General features: G+C 34.7%; 1 protein-coding gene and 1 pseudogene across 1 annotated transcript in view; one reads left to right on the plus strand and one right to left on the minus strand.

Moving 5' to 3' along the window:
- The window catches only part of PDLIM5 (PDZ and LIM domain 5), a 142,021-nt gene that overhangs the window by 65,089 nt on the left and 58,059 nt on the right, over positions 1 to 18,873 (plus strand). The window contains 13 exon segments of the mRNA XM_049789988.1: positions 4,807 to 4,849; positions 6,919 to 7,068; positions 7,070 to 7,111; positions 7,113 to 7,154; positions 7,156 to 7,275; positions 7,277 to 7,321; positions 7,323 to 7,351; positions 13,668 to 13,682; positions 18,022 to 18,038; positions 18,284 to 18,390; positions 18,392 to 18,415; positions 18,417 to 18,459; positions 18,831 to 18,867. Of these exon segments, the coding sequence (XP_049645945.1) occupies positions 4,807 to 4,849; positions 6,919 to 7,068; positions 7,070 to 7,111; positions 7,113 to 7,154; positions 7,156 to 7,275; positions 7,277 to 7,321; positions 7,323 to 7,351; positions 13,668 to 13,682; positions 18,022 to 18,038; positions 18,284 to 18,390; positions 18,392 to 18,415; positions 18,417 to 18,459; positions 18,831 to 18,867 (714 nt within the window).
- On the minus strand, positions 5,910 to 6,031 carry LOC126032853 (uncharacterized; annotated as a pseudogene).

Genomic DNA, 18,873 nt, shown 5'->3' on the forward strand with positions numbered 1-18,873 from the left:
AAAATCTAAAATCATTTCATTTTGTACAGCAAAAAAAAGTATTCATTAGTTACAACTTAAAGGTAAGTGTATGTTTAATGTGAGTGGAATTAAGTATATTTGGTTACTTCTAAAATACAGTTGTCCTTGAGTTCTTTGAGTTATTCATAGAGCTGTTATAACATTATTTTATGCTTAGAACCAACATATCATAATTCTTTATTTTTATATATTATCTTATAATCTAGAGCTTTTTGGAACAGTTCAACCAAAAATTCTGGATTTGTTTGCAATGCATGAGAAATTTTGTCAACTGCTTTTATACAAGTCAGCTTTTTCCATGTATTGTTCTAAGCCACCCTGTCGGCTTTGTTTGCCCTAAGTACTGGAGCATCAGGCTGCTTTCTCACTGTCAGTGGTGCATTCCCCTGTACTGACTCTGCACTAACACAAAAGAGAACTAAAAGAGAATAAGCAGATTGTTATACCCATGGCACTAAGCAATTGTTAGGGTCTCTCACTGGTTTGGGATTCCAATGCTATATGAGTTATTTGTGATTGTAGTTGGAAGGTGGGGGAGTAACCATCTTTCTGTCTATGCCCCAGATAGGTAAAATGAATAATTATACAAATAATTATGTATTATTATATATACTTATAGATCATTGATTTATATGATTAAATTATCATATAATTAATAATTATATCCAGCCTTAATTGTATAATTAATAATTATACCTCAGCCGTTAATATTTCTTGAAAGTCATTTATTTATTTTAAAGTAAAGGAATAGGTTTCAAATATAAGTTTTTCCATAAAGAAAGACAATATAAACATTTAATTTGAAAAATGTATGTTTCATCCACCTATTGCGATTTTCGCCTGGAGAAAATTTCTCCTAATTTTGAAAGAAAATAGGATTGTGTCTTTATAAACATTAGTCAACTTATGCTCATAATTATAAAATTCAAGACAGCACTAGTATTTTGTTTGTTTTGCTCACACCCAGCAGCGCTTAGGGTTTACTCATGGCTCTGTACTCAGAATTTGCTCCTAGAAGATGTGGGGGACCTTATGGGATGCCAGGTATCAAACCCGGGTCCATCCCAGTCAGCCAAACCATTGTGCTCTCTCTCCAGCATTAGTTTAATGAATGTGTTTAGCAAATGTTTTAAAGGATTTTAAGATGGTAATACTTTTTTCACTTAATTTTAGTCATTTATATAATTTAGTAAACATTTCAGGCTTAGGAAGACTTACTTGATGTGTTCCTTTAAAATAGTACAACCAAAAGTCAGAGTGATAGTATAACAGATAGAGTGCTTACCTTTCCTTGTCTACAGTGGTTCCTTGGTTTGATCCACAGCATACTATATGATCTACGCACCTGCCAAGAGTAATTCCTGAGTGTAAAACCATGGTATGGTCTCAAAGCATAAAAAAGTAGTATTTACCAGAGTACTTTTATTTTCATTATAGGGTCCTTTAAAAAATATGTTCTAAATTTAAATGTTAATCAGAAGTCTTCCCAAAAACAAAAGCCCAGGACCATATGAATTCACTAACGAATTCTTTCAAATTTTTTAAGAGTAGTGTCATATATTATCTTTCATCACTATATTAAGGTGAGAAGCTTCTGGATCTGATAAGGTATATAGAAGATTCACTTCAGGCTCTTTCTGGAAATTGAAGAAACAGAAACATTCCCATATAGTTTTTATGAAGCTAACATAACCCTGATACCAAAATCTGAAAGAGATGCCGCAAAGAAGAAAACTACAGACCAATATCCCAATATTCCTAAAGAACATAGATGCAAGGATCCTCAAAAAAATCCTGGCAAAAAGGATCCAACGCCTCATCAAGAAGATCATACACCATGACCATGTAGATTTTATTCCAGGAATGCAAGAATGGTTTAATATAAGTAACTCAATCAACATAATATATCATATCAACAAAGAAAATAAAAAACATATGATCATATCAATAGATGCAGAGAAAGCAGTTCATAATGTCCAACATTCATTCATTATAAAAACTCAAAAAAACGCGAATAGAAGGAACTTTTCTCAATATACTCAAGGCCATTTACCACAAGCCAATGGCAAATATTATTTTCAATGGAGATAAACTAAAAGCCTTTCATCTAAAATCTGGTACAAGACAAGGCTGCCCCTCTCACCACTCTTATTCAACATAGTACTGAAAGTACATAATGATTACAAGGAAAAAATATCAAAGGCATCAGATAGGAAAGGAAGAAGTCAAGCTCTCATTATTTGCAGATGACATGCTACTATATTTAGAAGCCCCTAAAGACTCTACTAAAACACTTTTAGAAACAATATTCATATAGCGGGGCTGGAGCGATAGCATGGGGGTAGGATGTTTGCCTTGCATGCAGAAGGATGCAAATTCAAATCCCGACATCCCATATGGTCCCCCAAGCCTGCCGGGAGCGATTTCTGAGCATAGAACCAGAAGTAAACCCTGAGCATTGCCAGGTCTGACCCTCCCCCCCCCAAAAAAAAAAACCTCCACTATACATATAGCAAAGTGTCAGGCTACAAAATTAACACACAAAAATCAATGGCCTTTTTATACTCAAATAACAATGGAGAATAAATGGGCATCAAAAAAAAGCCCAATCCCTTTCACGTTAGTGCCACACAAACTCAAATACTTTGGAGTAAACTTAACTGAAGAGGTGAAGGACTTATACAAAGCAAACTACAAAACACTGTTTCAAGAAATAAAAGAGGACACAAGAAAATGGAGAAATATACTCTATTCATGGATTGGGAGGATTAACATCATTAAAATGGCAATATTCCCCAAAGCATTGTACAGATTTAATGCAGTTCCTCTAAGGATAACCATGGCATTCTTCAAAGAAGTGGATCAAACACTTCTGAAATTTATTTGGAACAATAAACAGTCATGAGTAGCTTAACCAACCCTTAGAAAAAAGATGCGAGGCATCACTTTCCCCAACTTTAAATTGTACTGCAAAGTAGGGGCCTGAGTAGTGGCGAGGCATCACTTTCCCCAATTTTAAATTGTACTACAAAGTAGGGGCCTGAGTAGTGGCGCAAGTGGTAGGGCGTTTGCCTTGCATGTGCTAACCTAGGGCGGCTGTGGTTTGATCCCCCCAGTATCCCAAATGGTCCCCCATGCCAGGAGAAATTTCTGAGTGCATAGCCAGGAGTAACCCCTGAGTACCACCTGCTGTGGCCCCAAAACAAACAAAAAATTGTACTACAAAGCAATAATCATTAAAACAGCATGGTATTGGAATAAAGACTGATCTTGAGCATTCAGAGAATGATCCACAGACATACAATCAATTAATCTTTGATAAAGAGACAAGAATTGCAAAATGGAGCAAGGAAAGTCTCTTTAACAATTGTTGCTGAGACAACTGGTCAGCCACATGCAAAACAGCAAATTCAAACCTCCATCTACCATACACAAAGATCAAATCCAAATGGATTAAAAACCTAGATATCAGACCTGGAACCATAAGGTATATAGGACACGTAGGTAAAACACCCCATGACATTTTAGACTAAAGGTATCTTCAAGGAGGAAATAGCACTGTCCAAAAGAGTGGAAGTGGAGATAAACAGACGGGACTGTATTAAGCTGAGAAGATTGTGCACCTCAAAGGAAATAGTGATAGGATTCAAAGGCCACCCACCAAATGGGAGATACTTTTCACCCAATTCAGATAAAGGGCTAATATCCAAAATATGCAGGGCACTGATAGAACTTAACAAGAAAAAAAACATCTAATTCCATCAAAAAATGGGGAGAAGGAATGAACTAATACTTTCTCAAAGAAGAAATACAAATGACCAAATGGCACATGGAAAAATGTCCCACATCACTAATCGTCAGCGAGATGTAAATCAAAACAACAATGAGGTACTATCTCATACCACAGATAGTGGCACACATCACAAAGAACAAGAAAAATCAGTGCTGGCTTGATATTTTCATAGAGTAGAGACAGTCCACATTTGTTGGTAGGGGATGGTGATGCCTTTCTCGCCTTGGCCAGGCTTGCCCCTAAGGCCTGGCAGGTCTGAAGGTTTCAGGGTGACTGCAGAAAAATTCACAAAGCAATCAGACAAGGGTCCAGGAGTCAGCCAACATAATTTCACAGTCCTAACCACCATGCACATTTCCTTGCATGGCTTCTATGCTAAGCCTTTTCCAATAAGCTCTTTGGCTCTCTGGCTCTGGCTGCTTTTCAGCTGCTCTCAGGGCTTCCCTACTGACTGACTGTCTTTGCTGACTCCTACTCTCCTTCTTATTCTCTCTCTCCTACCAGGCAGACTTCTCAAATCCCCGCTCCCCCATTTCAGGTGTGGGCAGTTCTGATAATTCACGTGGATAAACAAGAAGTTGGGGAGGGGATACCCACATTCTCTACCTTGTTTGTTTGATTACACAAACATTATTGATAAGTCTGCAACGTCTAAGTGTCCTTTCATAAGCTTCTCTGAAAAAAAATCACAAGAACATTTCTGCAGATAATACAGTTTGAAAATAAGCTGCTACATAAGCTACAGAATAAACATAAGGACATTAGCAAAAAGTATTAGATGAAAGATTTTCTTACCACATTTGAGTGTGTTTGAAAACTAATGAATATGATGTATGGAAGCATTTGAGTTACACAAACTAATGATCGAATAATGAAATCAAAGGCACGAATACTATATAGACGCTATATATTCTGGGTTTTGGTAGGCATTTAGACAAGAATGTCGTTAACAAATTTTCAAAAATTCATGTTTCCTCCTTTTTTTTCCCCAGAGCATCTGTTGCATCTAAACCTGAGCCAGTTCCTGTTCAAAAGGTGTGTTTTATGTTGAGCATCTTTATGGTACCATTTTAAGAGTTCCCCTTGAGTCACTATCATTTTCATTTCTTTCTTAGGCCATATATTTAATTCATTGTTTCAATTCAAATTTCTCAATATTAAATGTTATATTCAAACTATTTGTTACCAGTAACATCTAAATTTATGATCACTTTCAGTTTGCCTGTTTTAATTCACATATTCCAAAAATAGTTATTTGATATCATTAATAGCATTTTATGAGTAATACTAGTTTAATAACTCTAATCATTTAAAAGTTGAAACATTACTGGCAGGGTATTCTTTTTTTCTTCACATATATCTTTTAAATTGTCTTATTAGTTATATGTTTGAGTTACGCATTTTGGGGTATTATCATTAATTTGATTTGTGCCATCCAATTAAAGTAGTTACACTGGCTTGCTGAAGCTTTTTACGATAAGATATTCTCTTACCTCCTCAGTCAGCTTTTTTATTTCAGTAAGATAAACAAAGATTTTCTTGTTTGTTTTTGGGTTTTTGGCCCACATATAGTGGCGCTCAAGGGTTACTCCTGGGTTTGTGTTCAGAAATCATTCTTGGCTAGTTCAGGGACCAAATAGGATACTGGGGATCAAACCTGTGTTTATTCCAGGTTGGCTACATGCAAGGCGTTTACCCTACCACTCCAGCTCCCTCAAAGATATTTTTCTTAGAAGTAAATATTATCTGAAACCACCATTGTGTGTTTTTAAATACGTTTTTCTTTTGAATTATTGAGAAATAGGAATCTATTCTTGAATTAACTTAGAAACCTAACTTGGGTTTTTTGTTTTTGTTTTGTTCTTTGGGGCCTTGGCGTGGTACTTAAGCATTACTACTAGCTCTTGTTCCGGGATCACTCTTGGCAGGGCCCAGGGTCAGGTCAAGGGTTGAAGATCAAACCTGGTTGGCTCTGCTGATATTTTTTTTTAATTTAAACTGCTTTGAAATGGGATACTGAAAATCAATGCAGCTACTTTCAGTAAAATTGATTTTTTTTCAATAGGGGTTTTTTTGTTTGTTTGTTTTTATTAAAAGCCTTCAAGCACCCAGTATTCCCCAGGTGGTCTCCCATCCAAGTACTAACCCAGGCCCGACCCTGCTTAGCTTCCGAGATCAGACAAGACCGGGCACATTCAGAGTGGTATGGCCGTAGACCAAATAGGTTTTTTTAATATGCTACTGAGGATAGTACCATTTTTGCTCATGCAATTCTTATTTATCTTGGAAAAGGGGAAAGTTTGTTATTTGTTTCTAAATCATGTCAGAACATTCTAGGAATGGAAATACACTCCAGAAAAGTAAAGGGATGCTTTTGTTTTATTAGGTTTTGTTTTTTTAAATGAGTTTTCTGAATTAGGTAAAAAATAAGTTTACTTTTTTTTTTTTAATGTTCTTTGGGCCACACAGCAGACAGTGCTCAGGAACTTTTCTTGGCTCTGTGCTCAGGAAACATCATTCCTGGCAGAGTTCAGGAGATCCTTGCATTTGCAAATGATCGAACTCTGGTCAGCCTGTGCAAGCACCCTGCCCACTGAACTGTTACTCATGGGCATTTCTATTTAAATGCTACAAGTGTGTTTCTGCACAAGTCAAGTAATGATATTGTGGAAAGCAAATATATGCTTGAGAGATAGATTCATAATGAAGGCTTGAATTTTAGAAGTAATCTTTCAGTTTTCAGTGTATTGTTTGCTGTGAACGTAATTGTTTTTCCTTTGGAATATGTCTGAATTAAAACATAAGATGACCTTTAAGTTTTCAGTAGTATGTTTGCTCTTCTATCCTAAATAGGAAAGCTAAAAACCTTTCCTTTATGTCGAAAATATATCTCCATATAAGTAGATGCGTTCTATGTTCTGCATGGTGACCAATTAGCCTGCATGCTGCATTCTTTTCACCTGACATTTTCACTCGAAAACATGTAGTTTGCACTGCTAACACGATGAATTTTGTTTGTCTTTTAAAAAATCCTTTTCAGTGAATCTGTTTTGCATGCATTTGCTGTTTTCGTGTGTGTGTATGTTTATTCTTATTTTACCTAGGGAGAACCTAAAGAAGTAGTTAAGCCTGTGCCCATTACATCTCCTGCTGTGTCCAAAGTCACTTCCACTGCCAACATGCCCTACAATAAGGCACCACGACCCTTTGGTTCTGTTTCTTCACCCAAAGTCACATCCATCCCATCACCATCGTACTGCCTTCACCCCAGCCCATGTGACCACTTCATCACACGCCTTTCCCTCCATCCGCTGCTGCTGTCACTCCTCCCCCACTCGTTGACATCTGGACTGCATGCTAGTGCCAATTTTAGTGCTGACCAGCATTCATCTGCATTGAGTGCTGGTCCAACTGCAGTTACTGTCCCACGGCAGCCCACAGTCACCAGCGTGTGTTCCGAGGACTGCTCAGGGGAGGCTAGCGGAGGGACAGAGTAGAGGATCCCAGGGGTGACAGTAAACAGCAAAATGGGGGTAGGTGGCCATGGCACTTTCTGCTCATCAAGAGAAACTCTTCTTCTGGGACAATTTCCAAGAAACAGTCTCTATTTCACCAGGTCACAAGTATTTTTTGTTTGTTTGTTTGTTTTTGTATTTAAAAATATGGAAGATGTTTTAAGTTTTATTTGCTGCATTAACATAATTGCTTTATTTTTATATACATAAAGTACATTCTGCAAGGAAATGGAAGACAGGTTAATCAGAATCCAGTGGTGCATTTTGACCTGATATGAAGCACGCCATGCAATAAACAGTAATTTTCTTAAAAGTTTTGACACACCCTTGAGCAGCTGGCACTTACAATGCAAGGCAAATCTGGAATCTTTCTTCCTCAAATATGCTATCCTTTTATCAGTCACCAAAAGTTTAAACAGCATTTGTATTTGTATCAGTTTTTAGATCATGCCTTAAGGAGTGAGGTTGAGAAGTTGCTTTTACTTCCTATATAGTGGTCTTTAAAGACCAAAAAGAAATCTGATTTTGGCTTTGTACTATGTATTATTCATGAGCTTAGGTCTGGTAGCTAGCAACTGTCTTTTTAGATAAACACAAACTAGATTTTAGATTTTAGATTTTAAAAACATAGTGCTGAGGAAGCTGGAATTTTAAGGAGTCCTTTTTAAAGCATTATAAGTAGGAGAACTATTTCTATTTTTAATGAGCAAATTAAAAACTCCCTTTAAAAATTTGTTTAAATATAACTATAGTTAGCTGAAATTTTAAGAAATATTATAACATTTCTCTTTTTATGTTTGAGATTTTTTGTTTGTTTGTTTTTGTTTTGGGGCCACACCTGGTGACGCTCAGGGGTTACTCCTGGCTATGTGCTCAGAAATCGCACCTGGCTTGGGGGACCATATGGGATGCTGGGGGATCAAACCTTGGTCCATCCTAGGTTAGCACGTGCAAGACAGACCCCTACTCTTTGTGCCACCGCTCTGGCCCCTATAACTTTTCTCTTTTTGTACCGATTTCTTAAAAGAAAAAGGTTGAGCTCTATTACAGGTAGTTTTATTCTTTAGGTCAGTTATTTTTGTAAAATCATCTTGATCAAATTTATATATAATTGAAACAAAGGTAAAAGAGGGAAGTAATCTGTTTGATTTTTTTTTTTTTGCCAATGAATGCCAACTTTCAGGAAGTATAATTAAAATAGTTGTGTGTATCAGTCCTTTTTGTAAGATAACCTTTTTCAGGTTAATCATGAAATGAAAGGACTGATTTCCTTAGTAATGCTGTCATGGCAACTTTAGGACTTTGGAAAATAAGGTGGCAAGGCTCCAGACTTCTGCTGAGAGAAAGAGCAGGAGGTCTGGAAGAATAGCTACTGGGTTAGAAACATGCTTTCTGGTGTTGGTGACTTTCTAGAATTGTGTGTGTACATGTTTCGGATTGTGTGTGTGTGTGTGTGTGCGTGTGTGTGTATGTGTGTGTGTAAATAGGTATATTTCCAAGAGTGTTATTCCTTTCACGTAAGGAAGAGAAATAGAAATAGTATGCTATTGAGGCATACATTGTTATTTTTTGGGTACATCTATTTTTGAGACAATAGAGTTTAGTTCAGTTTTTTTTGGGGGGGGCATGCCCAGTGGCACTCAAGGGTACTCCTGGCTTTGTACTCAGATGTCTTTCCTGGTAGTGTTCAGGGGACCTTATGGGATGCCAGGGATCAAACCTGGGTCGGTGGCATGCAAGGCAAACACCCTCTCCTTTGCGCTATTGCTCCACCCCCTAGAATGCTCAGAGTATGTAGTTTGAAAAAACAGCTGTTGCCAAAGCCAGTAAAAATAATAGCTCAAAAGTCAGTAGGAAAAAAGTTTTAATGGAGGAAAGAAGTGTCTGATCTGAACTTTTTTCTCCTCAGTAACACATGTTGAAATTTTATAACCAAGTCTGCTAAATGGAAAACTGTAGCGGTAAATAGCAAGTTGGAATCATTGGCAAGTCCTGTATTTTAAGTATGTAATTTTTAAACTTAAACTTTATGTTTTATTAACATACTTATTGTGATTAAATTAAAAATAGTTAAAGCTTTTTTTTAAAATCAAACATGCTCCAGTGTGTATAGTTAAGGGTTTTTATGGTAGGCTTTTAATCAATTTACAGGATTTTTAGAACATACGTTTGGAATCCAGCACTGCAGAATCGAGGAGAAAAGGAATTACTGCATATTTTGCATAGACTATTTTGCATTTGCAAACTGGTGTGTTTAAAAACTTAATTTCAAATGTTTTCCAGATGGTAAAATGAAAGCATGTTTACTCTAAAAACAAAATATTGTGTCTGTGGAATTCTTAGGCACATTTGTAGTGTCCTCTTTCTCACTATGCTTAGGTTATGGAAGTCAGAAGCACATCACATTACTGAGCAGTTATATGTAATTTTGATGAGTTTGTATTTTATGCTGATACATTTCAGCATTCCATGTTGGACTGATTTTCTCAAATAACTGCATGCTTCCTACTATATAATTCTCAAATTTATCTTGTTGTTTTAGTGTTGCAAAATACATGCAACAAAAATTTTCAAATTCTAAAGCTTTTTTTATTAATTTACTAAATAGTATTTTCCAATAACACAACTTTAAATGTCAAAAATATATACAGTTAAATGCACAAGTTCCAATTTTCCTTAAAGCAGAATTACTGTATTTTAAGTGAAGATAATTTGCCAGTTTGATCAACGTATTCAAATTTGTGTAGGACTAATAAACGTAAGATACTAACATCTGCTGTAGGGAGTTAGGAATAAAGCTCAGTGAAAAATGCTTGAATCGCATGTATGAGACCCTGGGTTATAGTCTCCTTGCTTGTCCCTGAAAGAGAAAATAATGTAAGTAAGTGCTTGATAATTAAGCAGATTGAGAATTAATTCTTCATTCGATCATTATAGTGCAAAGTCAATTATTATGCTAATATCTTAAAATGCTAGTATATAAATATTTTTCTTCCTTCTTGTAAATGATACGGACCAAGGCACTTTTTAAAAAGTTTTCAGTCTTCTCCAAAGACAAATTATTGGCATGGTTTTACTGTTTTCTTTTAATCTTAACTGAGAATAAAATGGAAGTTTACATTCCAGGTTGGAAACCATTTTGCATTAAGTAGTTTAAGTGAATTTCTTTTCCTTTTCCATATGGCCTTGCATTCTAATATGCCACTGCTTTCAAAAGGTAAGTCTTTAATGTAGCTTGTATGATTTTCAATATCATTGGACTGCAGTTTCTTCTAACATGTTATGTGAGAGTTTGGAGAACCAGACCTTGGAAGATATTAAGTATAATATGGTAGTAACATTTTAAAATGTTTTTCTTTTTTTCAGAAAGCACAAGTGACAAAGTTAGTATCTACATTACTGGAGAGGTGACATATATGAATAAATAGCATGAATGCTTGATTTTTTGCAAAAATCAATTGAATTTTGCAAAATAGCTGTAATTTAGAATAACCATACTTTATTTTTGATACATTTGGTTTGCACTGTTATGCTGTTGTGAACTGATTAATATGTGGTATAAATAGTAATATTTAACTTTTGTCATAGAATATGTGTGGGTTTTGCTGTGAAACAGTTTAGAAGAGCTAATGTTTATGGGAGTGTCATTTGTGCCATGTAAGTGTTAAAAGAGAAAATTTGAAGGGAAAACATAGTCACTAGATTTCAATATCATGAGCACTTTTACTTTTAAAAAAGAAAGAATAGATTTAAGTATTTTAAATAAAATATATTGAACTCCAGATTCATTACTTGGCATTATAGGTATTGTGCTAGGTGGTTCTAAAAGCATTTTTAGGTACTTTCATTCTCCTTTTAAGCTTTGATTGCTTAGAATTTGGTGATTCTATTCAGGAACATTTTCTCAGACGAGTAAGCATTTTCTCGGATTATTGAGCATATTCAATTCAGTTTGAATTGAGTTTGAGACCAGTCAGCTTTTTACTTGCTACCCTTGTACTCTAGACCTGACCTTGGCATAATAAACTTTTTTTTAAACTTTAAAATATTTAAATATTTATCTAAAATTCTGTACTGTTTAGTTTCTAGAGAGATTGGACACCCACCAAGACACTTGCCTTGCATGTGGCCAACCCAGGTTTGATATCTGACACCATATATGGTTCTCTGAATTCTGCCAGGAGTGATTCCTGAGCACAGAGGCAATATACCCTGAATACAGCCACATATGATACCTCCTTCCTCTCCTCACCCCCCAGTTCTAGTCAGGAGAAGAAACTTTTTTCCTATAGAGATCAATCCCAGTGATACTCATTGGTGCTTAGTTAGATCCATCTATGTGGTGATGTTAAGCTCATGCAGTGCAGCGGATGACCAGGGTTAGCTATTTAGGGGAATTATATGTTGCTGGGGATTGAACCCAGAACCTTATACATGAATGGCATGCAATCACTCAGGCCCCAGAAGAGGTTATTTTTAAAATGGTGTCCCTTTATTGATAAGAGCAAGCCTGAGAAGGGAATGCTTTAAGTGGGGCTAGGTATAAGTAAATGCAACTAAAACTATATAAATAATTCATTCCTGCATCTCACCTTCATTTTACATAGTTTGGCCCTGTATTGAGTTTATTAAATTAACTTTGATGTATGAAATACAAATATTATTTCTTACTCTCAATTTCTAAGTGGTAATCTAGCTTTGCTTTAGGTGGTATATAGTGTTTACATTGAGAATGAATAATGAGACAAAATAGAGTTTTTCTTCAGTCCTCCTCGTCTATAATGAAATATGCTATATTTTTTCAATAATATTATACTTAAAAGGATATGGGAAGGAATTACATTTTGGATTTTTTTTTTCTCAGAATGGTATTAACTTAGCTCTTATATCAAGTTTGCCTCTCTAGGTTATTATAGGACTCTGTGGCTTCTACAAATCCATTCTTTTTTTTGTTTTTTTGGGCCACACCCAGTGACGTTCAGGGGTTACTCCTGGCTATGTGCTCAGAAATCGCTCCTGGCTTGGGGGACCATATGGGACACTGAGAGATTGTACCACGGTCCTTTCTCAGCTAGCATGCACAAGGCAGACACCCTACTGCCTGTACCATCGCTCCAGCACCTAGAAATCCATTCTTAACTGAACCAGAGAAATAGTAAAGCAGGTAGGGCACTTGCCTGAAATATGGCTGTCCCAAGTTTGATCCCTGGCTTTGCCTGTGGTCTCTCAAGCCCTAATAGGAGGTAACTCTGAAATAGCGTCAGAAGTAAGCCCTGGGTACCATGAGAAATAACCTCAAAATGACGCAAAGCAAACAAACAAAACACTAAACTTAATTGGGACTTGTTTGTAAATGAGAGTAATTAATAATAGTCATAGAAGAGAATGTGAAAAGTGAATGATAACTGATTATGAATGACTTATCTGCTTTGTTTTCAAATCACTATATTTTAAAAAAAAACAAGAAAAAAATTAATATCATATAATTCCCTTTAGTATGTAAATTGTGATAATTTATTTATTAAAGATATGTATTTCTTATATTGTGTAATAATTAAAATATTTTTATTTTTATTTTAAACATACTAAAGTTATTCTTATGTATTTTATATTCAGTAACTATATCATTCAATTTTCTATTATAAGTATATATAGTTACATATACTTGTTTTTGTTTTTGGTCCACACCCAGTGGCGCTCGGGTTACTTCTGGTTCTGTGCTCAGAAATCACTCCTGGCAGGCTCAGGGGACCATATGGGATGCGGGAGATTGAACTGGGTCCTTCCCGGGTCGGCCCTCATGCAAGGGAAAATGCCCCTACTGCTATGCTATCTCTCTAGCCCCTATATACATGTTATGACCATGATAATTTAGATTTGTGCCTAAAATAAATTTATTAAAATCTAGAAAATATTAGAACTAGTCGATCCTAGGACTGGGATTCAGTATGTGGGTAGGTAGAGTAGAAAGGTTTTCATATATGAAGCCTAGGTCTCTTCCTTAGCACCAAAAGAATTCTTTCCCTGGTACTTAGGCTAAATAAATGTTTTAGTAAACAAAATCCTACTACTATACATCCCACTCATAAAACTATTGTCCCAAATAATAGCAGTGTAACATAAGTTTGACTAATACTTGCCTAATTTTTTTTGTTTTCTGTTTATATATTTTGAAGCATGGTATTTGTATGACAACTTTTTACAAATTTAGTTTTTGATTTTGTTATATCATTTTCCCTCTTCTTTATTTGCCTCCTTTTTGTCCTTTTCCATCATCCTGGGAACATCAATTACTTCTTTGTCACATCTCTTTTTGTGTGTATTATTCTTCCTGTCAGTAACCCTGGTACCATGTAAGTATCTAATTACTGATTCCTTTTGTAATCTTCATCATTTCTCTGTAAATTTCCTATTTTGCTTTCAACTTAACACTAGAAAATCTTACTAATTTCTCCTCATTCAAATAATTTTCAACTATGTGATGGAACATGGGAAACATGCTTTTTCAGTTAGACTACTTTTCATGAATCAGTGGTATGTGTTTTCATTACTCACACTGTGGCAGTAAAGTAAGCCAGACCTTCTGGAAGAAAAATATATATAATGAATGATGTATAATGAAGTTACGAACAGTTTAGGCCTCTACCGTTTACTAATTTTTTTTAATTTTGTATGAGCTTTCTAATTTAGAATGTTTTTTGAAAAATGAACATAAAGTTAAGTATTATTTTATCTTTTCTGATGGTGCCATTCATAAGCCAAAACTTTTATAGAATATAAAATAGTTGCATACTATAGAATAAAGCTTCAAATATTTACATTCTTGAATTTCTATTTATGACTATTTCTACCTCATTGTGCTGTGAAATAGAAAGGTATAAGGAAGCAAATAATTCAATTTCCATGAGCTTTGAAGAATTGACATTATTAAGATAATTGTGATGCCCTAAAGTGTTACAAAGTTCAGTACAAATCCTTTCAGAAATTCCCAAAAGGTATCTTAAAGGTCACAGAAAGATAGCATTTAAATTGGTAAGGATTCGTAAAATTCCCACAGTTGTCTTAGCAGTTCTGGAAGAAAAAAAGTTAAGATTTCTTGTTCCCCAACAAACCATTATTTTAAACCATTAAACATATTTTAAAAACTATAGTAATCAAAAAAAACATGTGCAGTATTACAATAAAAATGCAATTACAAAAATATTTCACCAATGAAATAGAATTAAGAGTCAAGAGTCAGAAATTAATCTGACATAATAAGGATAGTTATTTCAAGATGAAGCCAAGAACACACATGGAGAAAGAAAAAGATGCTGGGGAAATTATATAGATAGCCACATGTGAAAAAAACCGAACTGTCACACCATCTTACTCTAGCCACAAAACTTGACTCATTAATACAAACTGAAAAGAGTCAATAAAACAACTCAAAGAAGGCCAGGAGAGAGTTTAGGGGTTAAGGTTGCTTGCCTTGTATATGACCAACCAAGTAATGCTCAATACTGTATGACGCTTCCAAAGCAATATCCCTGGTACTGCCAGGTTTTATCCAACAGCATCCTTCCTTTCCCCTTTTCCAAGGAGAGTTACTTAGGCATTACCCTGGAATCGCAAGTTATATAAATAATTAATGGTATTTGCTTTGATGTCTTTAGTAATTTGACTCTAATAATATGGGAAATTGAAAACAAAAATTAGCAAATTGGATAATAACTATATGTTAGACAGCTCATGCACTGCAAAGAAACTTATCACAGCAAAAATGTACACAATTTCTGTGTGTGAGGCATCGAGTACTATTCCTCTGTAGCAACTATGGACTTTGATCCTGGCGATTCTGCTGTTTGTGATTCCCAATTATTCTATAATTTCCAATTATTTCTAAGTCATATCCTATCTAAGTGTGTGTGTGTGTGTGAGCACCACCTCCAAAATATGTCATTCTTGCAGGGCATCTGTGCAAGCATAGAACTAAAGATGTGTGATTCTCAGCTGACATTGGCCAAGTATGTTAGCATCACAAGTTTACTGTTTGACCTAGAGAGAACCTCAACAAAGAAAACTGTGCAAGTGCCACAACCATGCATGTATGCAAACCCTGCTGTTGCTCATCACTTGCAGCAATAAGAACAGAGAGGAAGTTAGAGGAGAGAATAATCCACTCAACTAAGCAACAACAGCAAAATAGCCCCATCAAACCCATCATAAAAATGAGAAGAGACAAACATATACTTCCTCCAAAGAAGACATATAAATAGCCAACTGGCATAGGGACAATATTTATTATCACTGATGATAAGAGAATTGCCAGCCAAAAGTGCATTAAAATATTGTTTGACACCAGTGAGAATATTCTATATCAAAGGCTAAATATAACATGTTTTGATGAGGATGTGTTCATACTTCTAGGGAACTATAAATTGTTTCACTATACAGAAAACAATATGAAGATTTCTTAACAAATCAAAAATTGAGATGCCTTATAAGCCAGTAATCCTGCAGCTAGATACCCTAAGAGCACTAAAAAATTATATATTTATAAAAATTATCTATATATATATGGGGGCTGGAGCAATAGTACAACAGGTATGGCATTTGCCTGGCATGAGGCTGGCCTAGGATCGATCCCTGGCATCTCATATGGTCCACGAGCAACACCAGGAATGACAGAAGTACAGAGTTTGGCCCAAAACAAATCAAAAATAAAAAGGAAAAAAATAGATCCACCTATGTTCATTACAAGTTCTTTATAGTAGCCAAGATCAGGAAGCAATTTTACTACCTGACCATCTTATGTTTGTGGTATACACACATGTTGGGATGTTTCTTAGTGTAAGAGATGATGAAACCCTTGCCTTTTATTGCTACATGCATGAACCAAGCTAAGTCAGAAACAGAAAAGCAAATGCCAGATGCCCTATACTTTAAATGTGCACATATAATAATACAACTAGAAATAGACATAATGGATTCTAGAAGAGAGCGTAAAATTTACAATGATAGGGTAGGCTGATTGACATAGTATGCTAACATGTTGTTTTTTAAGTTTTTAAGTGCTTAAGAAAAAATAATTTTAAGTATTTATTTATATTAAGACAAAGCATTCTTGAGATTTTATATCTGCCAGTGTCCATCTGAGTTTCTATGTAATCTTTGCTTTTATTTCCCAACTTTAAAGAATTTTTTTATGTTTTTAAAACAATCAGGTATTCTGTTTTTAGTTAAAAGTCATTTTGATACTTTATTTCTGGAACCTTAAAATATTATTGGGATTTTTACTAATAAGCATTTCTAATTTTATATGTAAATATGGTCAAGTCTCTATATGTAGTAACCAGTTCATACATTTATGCAAAGGATTTTTTGCTAGAATTTATCAAGGAGCACATTATGATCCTTTTTATGCATTAGGTATCATGGAAGGTATTTTATATGTATGAGCTATCATTTATTTTTTTAATAATCCTTTATAAAGGAAGACCTAGTTCTCATTCTCAGGTGGGAAAAACAGTACTAGGAGAAGTTAAGTAGTTAAGTAATTTGTATAAAACCGAATGAAGACTGTATTGCATGAAACTTGATCTGTTAGCTTTCATTTTATGTTCTTCAGTAGGTGAACTCTTCTAATGCACTATGTAAGTTTTGATCACTCATAAAAGAACAGACATGTGGCTTCTTATTGTACACTTATTTTCTAGTAGTGAGGTATAAATAGTGGTATAACTGTAGGTATAGTGAAACACATGAGACTCCTAGGACATTTCCTTCTTTTTGGAATTTGTGCCAGTGAATCTGCTAGTTCATTCTGTTTTCTCTTAATGAAAATTCAGTTCCCAAGCATCCCATGTTTTGTATTTGCCTTTTTATGGAGGAGATAGGAGAGAAGCAGGGAATATATTTTTCTTTAATTATTTTTTTGATTGATGTCCTATGATTTACAATACCTGTTAAAGTTGTTTCCCATGCACATAATTCTCAACACAAACATCCCTCTCCATGGGGCCATCTATTATGCTTTTTTAGATATTAACTAAAAGTATTAAAATAATACACGTGAATTCCTTAGTATTATTTGTTGATTGGAAAGTGAATATTCTCTACAATCCCAATATAAATATAAATCCTTCTCAAAACATTTTTTCTTCATTTAGAGCCTTTAAAACAATAGTCATAATTTTGCCAATAAATAAACTGTTGCTCAGTGAGAGTTGCATGTCTAAAATAGTCCATCTAAAGTATCTTAGAGCCAAGATTTTATGTCGTGGTCTTTGAGAAATATTTCTGTACTTCTGATATTCCACAGTTCTTCATTACATAAAATACTGTATTAGAATGGGGAAGTTGTCTGTATGTGAAAATAATGTAGATAATACCAGTCCTTAATACCCATTTCAGAATTGTCCTCAAATAACTGGTTTAACTTGTTTAGGGTATTCTTGGTACGTGAACTTAGTGAAATTTATATTTAATTTTATACAAATCAGTATACTTAACAACATGTCAATATTGAATGATAGTTGCTAGTAAGTATATCTTAACCATAAGATGAATAAATAAAAGTAGTTTCTAATCAATGATAATGATTATGGACATCTCAATTTCTAGCTCTTTTTTTCTTCCTTTTTTTTCCTTTGCTTTTCTTTTTTCATGTTGGGAACTCTTTCTTCTGCTGCTTTCTTCTGTCAAAAAAAGGAAAATCCCTCTAAACGGTAACATTCTCTGTTGAATATTTATACTGTAATCTTTTATTAGCATATACATTGTTTGATTAATTTATAAAACATTTATGCTACATTAGGAATATCTTTTCTTAAAAATTGATCAGTTCTCCTTGAAAATTTTAAAAGGGACATTGAAGATTTAAATGTTTAATATTTAAATAATGTTAGGAGACTATTTTATCCTTCCTTGTCATTTAAGAACTTACACATTCTGTCTTTTCTTTTAACCCTAGCCCACCCAAGGAAGCACATTGTCGAGCGCAATACAGAGTTTTATCACATACCAACTCACAGCGATGCCAGCAAAAAGAGACTGATTGAGGATACTGAGGATTGGCATTCCGAGAACTGGAACAACACAATCTCCGATCTTTTCGAACTCTTGCTCAAATTACGGGGACTGAACATTGTAAGTGAATGCTGGGGGGCTCTAAAAAGTAAAATGGCCAAGAGTAGACTGATAAGACAATTATTACAAAGCAGTATCTTTGCCTCAGAGTTTGATTTTTTAATTTTTGCCATTCATACATAATACAAGCAACTGTAAATTTAGAGAACAGTCCAGGAAGATACACTAATAATGTGTAGAAGTACTATAGTAAATACTTCTATATTGTGTATGTTGTGACAGTATTATATGGAAGTGACTATAAATGTGATTAAAATGTAGTCACTAAAAAAATAGTGCTTGTGCAACTGGACCATCTGGTAAGAGGGTAGCATGTAGGGTTTTTAAAAGTTAAAAGAAAACAATGCTGAATATTGCTTAATATATTTCAGTGAAAGAATCTGAAACTGACAATATGAAGAAGACAAAGTAAGT

Source organism: Suncus etruscus, chromosome 16 (assembly GCF_024139225.1).
Source record: "Suncus etruscus isolate mSunEtr1 chromosome 16, mSunEtr1.pri.cur, whole genome shotgun sequence".
Lineage (NCBI taxonomy): Eukaryota > Metazoa > Chordata > Mammalia > Eulipotyphla > Soricidae > Suncus > Suncus etruscus.